At 40.0% G+C, this 13,563-nt stretch overlaps 1 protein-coding gene across 2 annotated transcripts in view; it reads right to left on the reverse strand.

Moving 5' to 3' along the window:
• LOC309340952 (cytosolic phospholipase A2 epsilon-like) overlaps positions 1–13,563 on the reverse strand; it is a 39,193-nt gene that overhangs the window by 19,847 nt on the left and 5,783 nt on the right. For both annotated transcript variants that reach the window (XM_081860242.1, XM_081860243.1), the window contains exons 4-12: positions 12,974–13,102; positions 10,782–10,822; positions 10,080–10,122; positions 8,605–8,662; positions 7,555–7,697; positions 6,641–6,727; positions 4,479–4,516; positions 3,826–3,961; positions 364–500 (exon numbers count right to left, since the gene is read on the reverse strand). In XM_081860242.1, coding sequence (XP_081716368.1) covers positions 364–500; positions 3,826–3,961; positions 4,479–4,516; positions 6,641–6,727; positions 7,555–7,697; positions 8,605–8,662; positions 10,080–10,122; positions 10,782–10,822; positions 12,974–13,102 — 812 coding nt within the window. The remainder of the gene's footprint in view (positions 1–363; positions 501–3,825; positions 3,962–4,478; positions 4,517–6,640; positions 6,728–7,554; positions 7,698–8,604; positions 8,663–10,079; positions 10,123–10,781; positions 10,823–12,973; positions 13,103–13,563) is intronic.

Below are 13,563 nucleotides of genomic sequence, written 5' to 3' on the forward strand. Positions count from 1 at the left end.
TCAGATTCTAGTCTTATTTGCATCACTACAGATTCTTGGGGAATTGATGGCTTTTAATGAAAGGGCTGGTGCCATGCTATTTTTTATCACATTTAACTTCCAACATTAATTTCAGTGGGTCTACTGCAAGTTCACTGCAAATAAGTCTAGATCCAGCCAAGTATGTAAATGACTCTACTGGCTCCTGTGTCTTCAAGTTAGAACAGCACTGGAAAAGGTTCACAAACAATAGCAAGCCAGAGCTTTGATACTGATACAGATCAGCGATTCCGTTTTATGTTCAGCCAAGCAGTTAAGTAACCTACAGATCAAACAAGGCTAACTTTTATAACTCCACATAGAACCCAGTGTCTGTGTCCTTACCATGTTGTGCCAGACAAACCGGTTAAGTATGTAGCACAGTCTAAGAGATTTAACTTCTGAAGACCTCGTAGGCTTCCATAGAACGCAGTCAGTGATCTTGTACTGCCCCCTGTCGTCATAATTGCAACTACTGGAACCTGCAATGCATAAACAAGCAAGCTAGAGCACACGAAGATGCAGGGACACTTCACATATGGACACCATTATGACCTCTGTGCAGATGGCGGCCCCATGAACCCATGAAGGGTCTGGCCTCCCTGCTGTGGTATGATGGGATCTGGCAAAGTAAATCTGCAGCTAATCTATTTCTGGATTAGAAGAGACTGGCAGCAAGAAAGAAATGTGCTGTTAGGACCCATCATACTTGATGATGCAAAAGTGGAAACTGATAATTCACTGTTAATATTTTCTACTCCACAGAGCCTTTATAAAGGTGGTAATTAATTAATTAAGCAATATAATCAATAATAGAGATAAATTACAAACTGCAAAGAATGAATCAGCTGTTCTTCATTATTATTCAGGCAGTTATTCTGCCAGTTTGTGATATTAGTAAACAGTTGCCTCATACCCAGGTTGACAGCTAGCCTGTTTTTCTTTTAGACATTGCATATCAGTTCAGAGCATTCCATAACCAGGCTAACTGAAAATACGATCTCTCTCACATCCCTCTCATTCATTTGTTTTGGTCAATGCCTTCTTTAAAGTCTCCTCCGTCTCACAACTTCTCCTCCCCAACATAAGCCTATTTGCAGACCACAGTTTCATACACGTTTTACCAATTTGCATAGAAAATCTCATCTATGGTAATGTATGAAGTGTGGCATGACTATACATATTTGGACAGCTGTCTGAAATATGTAATCATGACATGCAACACACATGTCACACATCTCATAATATGCATGCCCCCTTTGAAATTAATTTGCATGTAAGCAATATATTACTTTAAAAAACAAACAAACTAGAGATGACTGTGGAAAAGCAGGCTAATGCACAAGAAACTGAAGTATTTTAATTATGGCTGTCAATCAATAAAATAAATTGCAGAATCTGCTTTTTAACCAGTGAACTGATTATTCTGTTTGAAGACATTTGCACATTACGAACACCTTAGTAGGGATGGGGTTTTTTAGATCCTGAAGCAATCTAAACTTGGAATATAACTTGTAATTTTGGGAAACAACAGCTACCACTCCTGAATGGAAGGTCACTTTCAACAACTTCATTCTCTGCCCCACACCCCAATCTGGTCCAGAGAGTTGGGGGTGGGGGAAACAACCCAGAACAGATTTAAGGGAGGAGTGGGAGAAGGAGTGGGGAGAAACTTCCATTGCCCAAGTGTATATCCTTGTGCTGATGGGATGTTTACTTAGTGCTCCACTGGTTTCGAGCAGTCATGTGCTCTTAAAAATCTCAACCCTAGTAATCATCACTGCTCCTTCCTGCACTGATTAAAATTCAAAGAGAACACAGTTGGCTAAGCAGTATAAAAGTATAATGAATCAAATAAATAAAATTGCTCTCTGTGCCACAACTGATGAAAACTTTAGCTGACTACTGATTTAAACCCCTCATTTTTAATTAAGTCTTGCTGATTTCAATGGGAGAGTTTAGTGCATGCTTAAGCAATTACTTTAACAGCTGCTTTACTAATTGCATGCTTAACTCATTACTTGGGTCTGAAGCCTGGGAAACCTGATAGATAATAACTATTATTAAACGTCACCACCACTGGTGTTGTCGAGATCAGCAGAACATGCAAAGGAAGGGGCAACAACAAGAAGCCGAAAAAGTCAAAGGAAAAATGGGAAGCCTCCAATTGATGCTAAAAGTGGAAATGTTTATTGAAACATTCAATATGCCCAATGTGTCAGGAATATCAAAACATATCAATCATTGGAGAGTCCCTGTCAGTCAAGGTAGAAAATACTGAGCTCAATGGGCCCATGGTATTTCTCTCTGTGGTTTCAGACTGGGGACACTCCCAGTACTATTTGTGGAATGCCCTTCCCAGATAGGCTCGCCAGGAACCTGCCTTGAATATTTCTCAGTGCCATGCAAAAACGTTTCTCATCTACGCGGCTTTTGGCTGAATAACATTCCATGGCTTTTAAAATGTGTTTGTGGGAGGGAGGTTATTGTTTCATTTTTATTATGTACTGTATTTTTCGCTCTATAAGACGCACCAGACCACAAGACACACCTAGTTTTTCGAGGAGGAAAACAAGAAAAAAAAAATTCTGAATCTCAGAAGCCAGAACAGCTAGAGGGATCGTTGCGCAGTGAAAGCAGCAATCCCTCTTGCTGTTCTGGCTTCTGGGATAGCTGTGCAGCCTGCATTTGCTCCATAAGACGCACACACATTTCCCCTTACTTTTTAGGAGGGAAAAAGTGAGTCTTATAGAGCAAAAAATACGGTATTTTGAATTCTCATTGTGTATTTTTCTGTTGTGAACCACTGTGGGATCTTTGGGATCTGTGGGATCTTTGGGATCCCACTGTGGGATTTATTATTTATACTCCACCCATCTGGCTGGGTTTCCCCAGCCACTCTGGGCAGCTCCCAACAGAAAATTAAAAACACGATAAAGTGTCACAAGGCAAAAAAGAGGAGAAAAAGAGGAGCAGATTCAAGGCTGCTGTTTTCAGTGGCGGAGAACTTACTAACTAGTTTCTTCTTCAGTCTAATGAGGTCAATAGGGTTAAAGGCAGCACAGCAATCTGAGCGAAGTAGTCAGATGCAAGAAAAATACGTGTGCTATGGTGAGCTAATGCTCCTCTCATTGCTTGTGATACTACCGAGAAGGCCCTCTGCCTTTGCCTTTGCCCAGCAAAGCGGGAGGAGAAATGGAAGGGGCTCCATTTCTCCTGCCACTTTGCTGAAGGGGCGCTGCGCAGAGAGGGAGATATTTTTTTTCCTTGTTCTCTCCCTCTAAAACTAGGTGCGTCTTATGGTCCAGTGTGTCCCATACAGCAAAAAATACAGTACTTGGAAATGCCAAGGACTGAACCTGGGAACTTCTGCAGGCAAGCAGATGTTGTACTATTGAGCTACAGCCCTTTTAGCCTGCATTTTATTATGCTCGCCTTCATCTCAGAGGATGAGAAAATAGAACGGGTGACAATTTCAGCAGGGCACATGAATGAATAATGGCATGAATGTGATACCGCTTTGGGCAGTTGCTTGGAAAGTTCAGCGCTCACTCAAGCCTTGGAAAAGATGGCATTGTTGGTGAATTCTTCCTCGTGCGCACAGTGGCCAGTTCAGATGCAGCACTCTGACAACGTAACACTAAATCACTGCAGAGAACAGGAAAGCAACTTTGTATGGGAGGCTACCACAGCGCTGTGCTGACCATGACACGCATTATTCTTGCTCCCAGACTCTCTCTGCAATTTCCGTTCCACATATTGTGATAATTCATACAGCAGCGATAGCCAGAGTTCTGCATCACGTACCTCATGATCCTGCAGATCCTTTTCTAGTTTGAGGACATTTTTCAACGCCCCAGCAACAATCTTCTGCCTTTTGCACAAGAAATCTTGCTCCTGTGTACAAAGGCCATATCCCAAGCGCACATCTAGGTCAGTCTGGCTGGAATAGCCACACAGAAGGTGGTAGGGGGAACACAGGCATATTGTATCTCAGAATCTGTTTCAGAACTTTTAAAAGGTGCTACTCATCCAAGAGTCAAGCTTAGAGACTGCTTGCCAACATCCCTGAGCTGACCAGTTAACAAAATGTGTGGCAGGCGAAGCCTCACGGGGCATGAAGTCATTTGCTTTCACAAGGCAGCAAGGTTTATGTGGTGGTTTTTACACAGCAGTGATTTCGATTAAAAAGACTAAGCAGAACGACACCACAAAAGTGTGGCTTACTAGAACTCTAAAACTATAGGGTACATCAGCCCTCTCTGTATAAAATGTGACTCTTGTTATATAGATGTAAACTCTGATTATTCAATAAATGTTAGGTACAGTGCTCATACTGCATACAAATGACTAATATCCTGAACACATGGCTAATCTCCTGTAAGAATATTTCTCCGACAGACAGACAAGTAGAAAAATAGTTAAGATTATAGCTATCCAACACAGGAAGGATCTCTTACCAGACTTCTGTTTTCACATGCAATGCAATTTTTTTATTCTGAAAAAACAAAAACAGAATACAAATGCAAATTTCACTCCTAGGAATGCTTTGCCTCCCTTTGAAACATGGTACATAGATGCCCTGAGTCAGTTCTGAAGATGCATGCATGTAAACAGAATTCTTTTGGAAGATTCAAGAAAGAGGGAAAAAATACATATTCAGTATGACATTCACTCACACATGATGTAGTGATGGGCCACCATCAGTGCTATTCTTTTAGAAAAATAGGCACCAGAATTCACCAACATCCTGTGTGGCTTTAAAAGAGGATTAGAGAATTCCTTGAGAATAAGCCTATCACTTGCTCTTAACCATGTTCCATCTTCAGTGTACCAGTTTCTGGGCATCACAAATGGGGAGAATGTGGTTGCACTTAGGTCCTAAGAACATAAGAAGAGCCTGCTGGATTGAGCCAATGGCCTGTCTAATCCAGCGTCCTGTTTTTACCATGACCAATCAGATGCCCGAAAGCAGCACCTGAGCACAACAGTGCATTCCCCACCTGTGAGTGGGCTTCCCATCAGAATCTGGTTGGCCACTGTGAGAACAGAATGCTGTGTTCTTTGGTTTGTTTCGGCAGGGGTTCTTAGGTTCACACGTTCCACTTACTGGATTGGAAACCTTGGGCGTAAATCTTAACACAAATTCAGATAAATAATGAAAGGAGGATACAGGGGTGAGGAACTTTTTCCAGCCTCAGAGTCACATTGCCTCATGAACAACCTTCTATATGGCCTAGAAGCCAACAGCGGATGCAGCAATTGACATAGCCTTTGTACAGTAGGCTACATTATGCAAAAGTGAACCATTTACACCCACACACCCCTCTCTGTCCTTCATCTAGATAAGAGGCATTACCACAGTTACAGAACACATTCCATACAAGAAGATACTGTACTTGAGGATAATAAGGCCTGTGAGGTGCACAGCCTGGGGAGAGTCCCACAGGCTGAACAGAGAGACCTGGAGGGCCGTACTTGAGATTTCCCATCCCTCTTCTATACAGGCTATATTACTTTGAATGGGATACACATTCCAATGCAAATCCCCTTCTATGTTCTCAAGCAGCTAAGCAAACGTTAGCATCTTGATTATGCATGACTAGAGCTAGATAAAGGGTGAAAGAAATGCTATAATTTCTAACAATTATTTCAATTGGCTAGGCAGCCCACTTTATGACATAACAGGGATGGATCAGTCTATTGCTGATCTGTGTGAGTATCCCATGTGGTTAGTCACAAATCCATTCCATCCCATTTCCAGATTAAGATGCGATCCCCTCTTAAAATCTGCATTGAAATTAATATTTAAATATGCATTTTATCACAAAATACCTTTTTGCATACTCCCCCCCTGCCCCCAATGTACACATTTTAATACATGGAAGTGAGAAAACTGAAGGTTAATTATATTCTGATCAGTGCATTAATCCAGGAGGTGTAAATTGGTTTGGTTTCCTTAATATTGAAGACCAAATGAAACCGTACTACAGTGTCTATCAACCAATTAAGACTGTAACAATCAATAAACTGGCTTCTGGGTGACTCATGAATTAATTGATTAAATTTATATTCACCCCCATATTGAAACATGTCGATAAATTTGCCCTTCTGGGAACCATAAATAAAGGGGAAGTTCTTCCTTCTTTCTACAATTTCTACTCAGAATTTAGATTTTTTTTTTAATTAAAAAAAGGACTTTTATCATATTTGTTAGTTAAGCAATACTGTATGTTAAAAGATTTAAAACTGCCAGAGCAAAGATGCATAAATAGTTATAAATAGTTAGATCCTTTTACATTGTTTCATTATTCCTCAAAAGCAACAAAATAAAAAGCAAGTGATTCAATAAGCCATAAATCAATAATTGATTCAGACTGAAGGATTTAGATAGCTTTGGAATTTTACTTTGGAATTGAAATCTTTTTTACTGCGTTGTACATATGGCCTTGTCCATGATGCAGAGGCCACAGTCTACCTAATCATTATATTAACAATTAACAATGACAACGATAAACTGGCCCCTTACGCTGTAGATTATGGAAGCAAGCAATGATGGCTATTTCTCTTCCAAAAGAATCCATTCAAAGCAATATTCAGGAGGACAGCAACTGATTCTCACCTCTGCGAGCCCTATTTTCTTGCTGGTAGGAAGTGAATTTATATTGACTCTGAGGGATCTTTCTTTCCTGTTATAAGAGCTTGGCCCCTGGAAGAAGAAGAAAACCCACATGTTTCTATGAGAAAGAGTGCAAAGTTGCATGTCTAGGATTTTATCCAATGCTGTTTGCACCTGAGGAGAAAGAACTTCCACATATGCAACAGGATTTCAGTTTCCACTTCTCCCTCCGGTAGGGTGGTCAATCAGTGTCTGGGTGAAAATCGGTAAAATGTCTGGGAAAGTCCATATGGCAGGCCATGTTGGCAGTGCTCCACAGCTTTTCTGTCTGGATTTTCACTGTTTGAAATATGGCAACTCCACCCTCCAGCGTCCTTCTGCACACCTTTATATTCTGCTCCGGAGGGTTGGGGGAAGTCCACTCACAAAGTCTGCTCATCCGTATCTTTTTATTTTAAAAAAACTGTATGCTTCTCCCTTTAGTATACACATTATATATATTCTCAGAGTGGCTTTCACAATTAATCCCCTGTCCTCCCCCCTCCCGGAAATAAAACATCAATGAAAAAAAGGAACCTTTTTATCATTAGGGTTTATGTACACTTACATTTCCTCCTCTCTTTCTAGGCATGGTCTGAGCTCCATGTCTGAGCACATCTCTCCCCCCCCCCCTTTTTTTGCTCTGCAGCTTTCCCCATTAAAACCCACTCTTTAAAGCTCAATTGGAGCAAATGACAATCCATGCAAAATCTGAATGGATGTTTGCTCCAATTGAGCAGGTTATAATGGGGGAAAGCTCTGGGACAAAACAAACACAAAACCACTCAGACACAGAGATTTTAAGTGCAGGCCCAGAAAGAGTGGGACCAATTGGAAGTGTGGATAAGCCCTTAGTGTTCAGCTGATGAATAACGTACAAAGGCATAATCTAGATCCTTCTTCGGTAGTTTAACATCCATTGTTGGGTGCTTATATTTGGCATAGTGGAATGAGGACCGGCCTGAACTAAGCTCCTGGTATCCTTCATGGGATCCTTTCATCATAAGGGATAGTTCACGTTCTGAAAGAAAGAAGGGAAAATGTTCATGACAGGTCTGTTGCTTGCAATAACTTTTTGTGCTAAACTCAAAGTGGGCCTCTGCAAAAATCAGATTTCTTAATGGCATCCACATCACTAATTTATATATTACTTGACTTGCTCCGTTAGTTAACTTGGCCTTGTTATTGCACCATGCTAAGACTCTGAACAAAAGCTATACTTTTGAGGAAATCAAATATGAACAGTGAAATATCTATACAGTTCCTTATTGAACTTGTCTTGCTCATTGCATTCCCATCCATCATAAATATTCATCACCCAGCAGGTAAGCAATACTCTTTGAATGCAAAGGCACATTCACAGCACAATCCTCTCCCTGTATACTCAGAGGCAGTGATCTTTTTCTAAGAAAAATATGTTTAGGGGTACTCTCATTTTCCTACGCATATTGAAATACTGCCCCTCAATGAGGCCAATCTTGGATTCATAAAATGTTTAGGGGTATGCGTACCACCATAAAAAAAAGCTCTGCTCAGAGGTGTCAATGAGTTCAGTGGGACTTGATCTCAAGTAAGTGTGCATAGGTTTGTAGTCTTAGAGGTGAATCTTCATTTGTGCACAGCCTGTATATACAAAGCTCCCTTGCTGGATCAAGAGAAATATGTATGGGATATATTAGCCTTGCAAAAGTTGGAGTGTGTGATGTGGCTAATCAAGGAGAAATGTAATGATCAGAATATATTGATGAAAGATACAGTATGAAGAAATATCAACTTAAGAGAACTAGGCTTTATATAAGATTAGGTAAGTTTTACTAGGCATTCTATATATTTAAAACAATGGTGTTAATTCATTTTAAGCATTCTTCAAAATAATTATTACTGGTTGAAAACTAGAGAAACCATTATTACTATGATGAAAATCTTACTTGATTTCTGTCTTTTTTTCTTCTCTACTTCAAATTCCAAACAACAAACTTCACGAGCCTGTAGGCATACAAGAAGACAGAAGAACATTGAAAGTTTAGAATCTAGTTGAAACTTCCTTTTATTACTTTCTTTGCCATCTAAAAGTTAGCATTTGGAGGGGGGGCATAATAATCAATCCCTTTCAAAACTGAATGACTGAATCACAAATACAGTACAGTACAGTACAAAAATACAAGGATTCCGAAATAATTTTATATAGTGTTTGATTACAATTCAGACTTAAACGTAAAAGTAAAGGTACCAGTCACAGACGACTCTGAGGTTGCAGTGTTCATTTCGCTTTACAGGCCGAGGGAGCAGGCGTTTGTCCACAGACAGCTTCCGGGTCATGTGGCCAGCATGCCTAAGCCACTTCTGGCGAAACCAGAGCAGCGCACGGAAACACCGTTTACCTTCCCGCCCAGAGTGGTACCTATTTATCTACTTGCACTTTCAAAGTGCTAGGTGAGCAGGAATTGGGACCGAACAACGGGAGCTCACCCCGTCGCGGGGATTCGAACTGCCGACCTTCTGATCGGCAAGCTCTAGGCTCAGTGGTTTACACCACAGCGCCACTTAATTAAACCCATTTTAAAATTACTATTATTTATTAAATTTGTTAGTCACTTCATCTTGCCCAAGGCTAGCCAAAGCAATTTACAACCAAACTCATTGAAATTAATGAGCCTACACACCTACAACTTAGTTTGGATCCAATGTATTGATTTAAGTTTTTTTTAACAAGAAGAGCATTTTTTTAAAAGGAAGCAAGTAAGAAAGTTGTGGCCATAGGCTTGCCACCTGGATCACAATTTTTATGGAATGTTTAATTTCAGAACCTCAATCCATGAAGAACAGACAAATGTATTATGGATGGTATTTATATTTGCCCATATTTTAAATTCTCAAAGGAACAAAAACCCAATGTCTGTGGTTAAAGCAACAGGGAATACATCCAATAGGGCTAAGCTGGGTTCTTCTGGGACCTATTCAGTCAGGCTCAAATCCAAATGGACAGTAAATTTATCAGGAATGACAAATGACATATTACCTACACTTGACTGGATTAAAAATAATGATTGGATTTATCAATATATTGTCACATTTAGTAACCTGTTTCTTAGATTATATATTTTTACTAGGGCTGCAATAAACCTCTTTCAACTGGACTTATTCCAGAAATAAGTATCCATAGGGTTTATCACATGCTTGGAAAGGCCATGATAACTTCAACTGAACCCTCAAGTAATTAAGCATCCCATACAGGAGAAGATGCCTGATGGCTCAGTAGGAAAATTATGTTCAGTTTTATACTATTCCTGTCTCAGAGAGTATATAATAATTCATTAACTTTGATATAATTTAGAATCTCTTTGTTTCCCTTGCACTGTATATCTAAAGTACAAGAAAGCAGACAGAAAATAACAAAAATTACCACAAGAGTTCCATTCGTAACAATGGTTTCAGGAACACTCAAACTGAAAAATAAATGGAATATAAATGAATATACATTCATGTAATAAAATGTTTATGTTCCTCTTGAAAATGGAACTATTGCTGAGGTGCTGTCAGTGTTCAACAGCAGAGAGAGCAAGAGGGGTCCTTGAAGGCTGTGAGGGCAAGTTTGCTGCCATACTTATTTTCCCTTCAGAAAATCTTTTTATTTTCAATGCTGGCAGAAGGAGAAAAAAATAAAGAAAAATACACTTTCCAGTCCTGTACTGTTGAAACGGCAACGAGACCACACTGGCCTATTTATTCTGTTTGTATTCTGAATGTTCCTATGTGATGCCAATAAAGGTTACTTGACTTGACTTGACTTGACTTTCCAGTCTGCTGGCATGAGCTTTGAATTTGACAACTTCTCTGCTTTTGATTCTCCTTCCCCATACCAGATACCATAGCTTTGCTGTTGTAGCCTGGGAAATTAAAAAATACAACATTTCTTATGGGGCTTTGTCAAAATGCTGGCCAGGCCTAGAGCATTAATACATGTTTCTTTTGCTGTCATTGGGAGAAATGTTGACAATGTTCCCTGAGTTCTAATAATTAACTTATTTTTATGGATTTACATTCTGGTTATCAGAAGGGTAAGGCATGTTGCTTTAAGTAATCTGTAGTATCTGAATTTACTCACCTGTTTCGTAACTCAAATTCCACCTCCAGCTCCTCTTGATCCTGAAATAAGAGGGTGGTCAGTGAATTAAACCCTTTTAATAACAGATTCTGCACTGCTAGACTACAAAATACTTGGTTTTCGAACCTTGGTTTTCGAACGTCTTGGAAGTCGAACGTTTTGGTTTTCGAACACTGAAAACCTGGAAGTAAATGCTTCTGTTTTTGAATGCACCTCGGAAGTTGAACGGCTTCCACTGGGGGTCCCCCTCCCCAATTTTCTCTATTAAATTTGCAGACCGCCCTTTATGCCTTGGCTTTTGAACGTTTCAGAACTCGAATGGTCTTCCAGAACAGATTATGTCTGAAAACCAAGGTACCACTGTGTGTAACTGCAGACTAGTGAGACCTGACATATACTGCCAGCAATTCCTCATAGCCACACGTGTGACAGTTGTCATGGAAAATTAGAAGGGGGAATGATGAGGTTGGGAAAAGGCATGGGAATTATAATCATGTTTTCCTCTTTTGATCACCATTTATTTTCTATATACCAAAATTCTTTAGTTTGACAATGTTTCCTTTCTCACCAACTTTTTAGGTGCAACCTAGTTCCATTAAAATCAGTTAAACTTTCCCATGGGTTACTTTGGCTAGTATGTTGTTGTTGTCGTTTTATTAGATTTATTAAATTTTGATCTTCATCAAAAGATCTCAGTGTGGTTCACAAGAAAAAAATACAAGATAACCCCCCCTCCCGCAAACACATATTTTATTTAGTACTATGCACCCCTGAACTTCCCTGATTGCCAAGGCCCAAATCTCTCTATCAGTTCTTGTTGGGGAAGGAGAGCTGTGGTGGATGAAGGACTGAATCCAGTTCTAGTTTTCTCTCCAGAACAGCTGATAGCTGGAAATTTAGCTTCTTTAAAGGTATGCATGCATACAGCACAAGACTCTGGATTAAAGAAGAAAACTGCATGTACCTCATCTTGCTTGACAAACTGTTTCTTATCCAGCTAGGAGAGCCAACTTCCTTGTGAATGGTACCAGAGCTGGATTGGGGCAATGGGTTTTGTGTGTGTGTGTGTGTTTTGCATTTGTATTGCAAGAGAGCACTATAAAACCAAACTACATGTAGTACAGATATGGATGTACACCTGTTCATAAACATGAGAAACTCTTATGTTTACTTTGCCCTATTTCTGTATTATCCTGTGATTTTTCGTTGCTGAAAATTTGTCAGCGTTGAATTTTTTTCAGCATTTTGTATGATTTCTCCCATTATACATATTTATGTATGCAATTTTACCCAATATACTCATCTTTGTAAGCAATTTCCCCTAATACAACCCATTTTTGTACATTATTTTCACAAATATAGGCATTTTTATGCCCCCTTTCCCTATATGCACATTTCTGCATCAATATCTTACTGGAGAACTGATTCACAAAATTCTGAGAAGTGTGAATTTCAAAGGATAGGTGCATTTTGGTTCAAGTATTGTTTCAGAAAGTGCCAATTAGGTGGGTTCATATTAAAATACGATCCAAATCAAAATCCCTCGTATCCCTAAATAACACACACATTAAAGGTAAAGGGTAAAGGGATCCCTGACCATTAGGTCCAGTCGTGACCGACTCTGGGGTTGTGGCGCTCATCTCGCTCTATAGGCCGAGGGAGCCGGCGTTTGTCCACAGACAGCTTCCAGGTCATGTGGCCAGCATGCCTAAGCCACTTCTGGCAAACCAGAGCAGCGCATGGAAACGCGGTTTACCTTCCTGCCAGAGCGGTACCTATTTATCTACTTGCACTTTGAGGTGCTTTCGAACTGCTAGGTTGGCAGGAGCAGGGACCGAACAACAGGAGCTCACCCCGTCGCGGGGATTCGAACCGCCGACCTTCTGATCGGCAAGTCCTAGGCTCTGTGGTTTAACCCACAGTGCCACCCGTGTCCCTAATACACACATTACAGCTAAGCTAAGTTACCTACCAAGATTGTGAGTTCTGGAACTTAGACATTTCAGGCAACAAATACTATTCACATCACAGTACAATCTTAAACATGTTTACTCAGAAACAAGTTCCACTTAATAATAATACTTCCTTTCTCATTGGGCTAAACCAGCTTATTGGTGAGTAATTTTTTACTGAACTTCTGAGTGAACATGCATAGGATTGCCCTGTTAAACATTCTTTCTGCTTATACAGACCTTTGGATTGGACTTAAAGGACAAGAGCACTTTTTCACTTAGTGGGAGTCCAGCTATATCAAAGCGAATCGTGAAAAGTTGTTCGTCTTGGCAGACATCCTCATCGAAGACACTCAGCTCCAGCATGTTCTGATAGGAGAGAAAAGACCTATAAATAAATGCTAAAAGAACTGTACAGCTTTCCTACAGTTCTGTATACCCCAGACCGAAAAGGAAAACATTTTACAATGGCATGGAATTCCATGCAAGAAGAGACCAAACATGTTCAATTTAGAAAAGAGTTGGATAATTGGGAATATAAATTAGGCATGGGGTACATTTACCTTCAATTCCCTGCTCTTTCAAAAATAGGCATGTATTCCATCAACAGCTTCATTGCTTCTGTGGTCTTTGGACCTTGGGAAACTGCTGACCCACGCCTTCCCCACTTGACCTATGGCATATCTAAGGACTGTTCTAAATGAGGTGGCAATCATGTAAGGTGGAATTTCCTTGTGTACTGACTCATCCCATTCATATGCAACAGTCTTGCACTAATGATGTATAATGAAGTTGTGTAGTAGACATTTCATGCATGTAGCCAGTGCGTG

The sequence above is a fragment of the Podarcis erhardii genome (genome assembly GCF_964252035.2).
Source record: "Podarcis erhardii genome assembly, chromosome: 1".
NCBI lineage: Eukaryota > Metazoa > Chordata > Lepidosauria > Squamata > Lacertidae > Podarcis > Podarcis erhardii.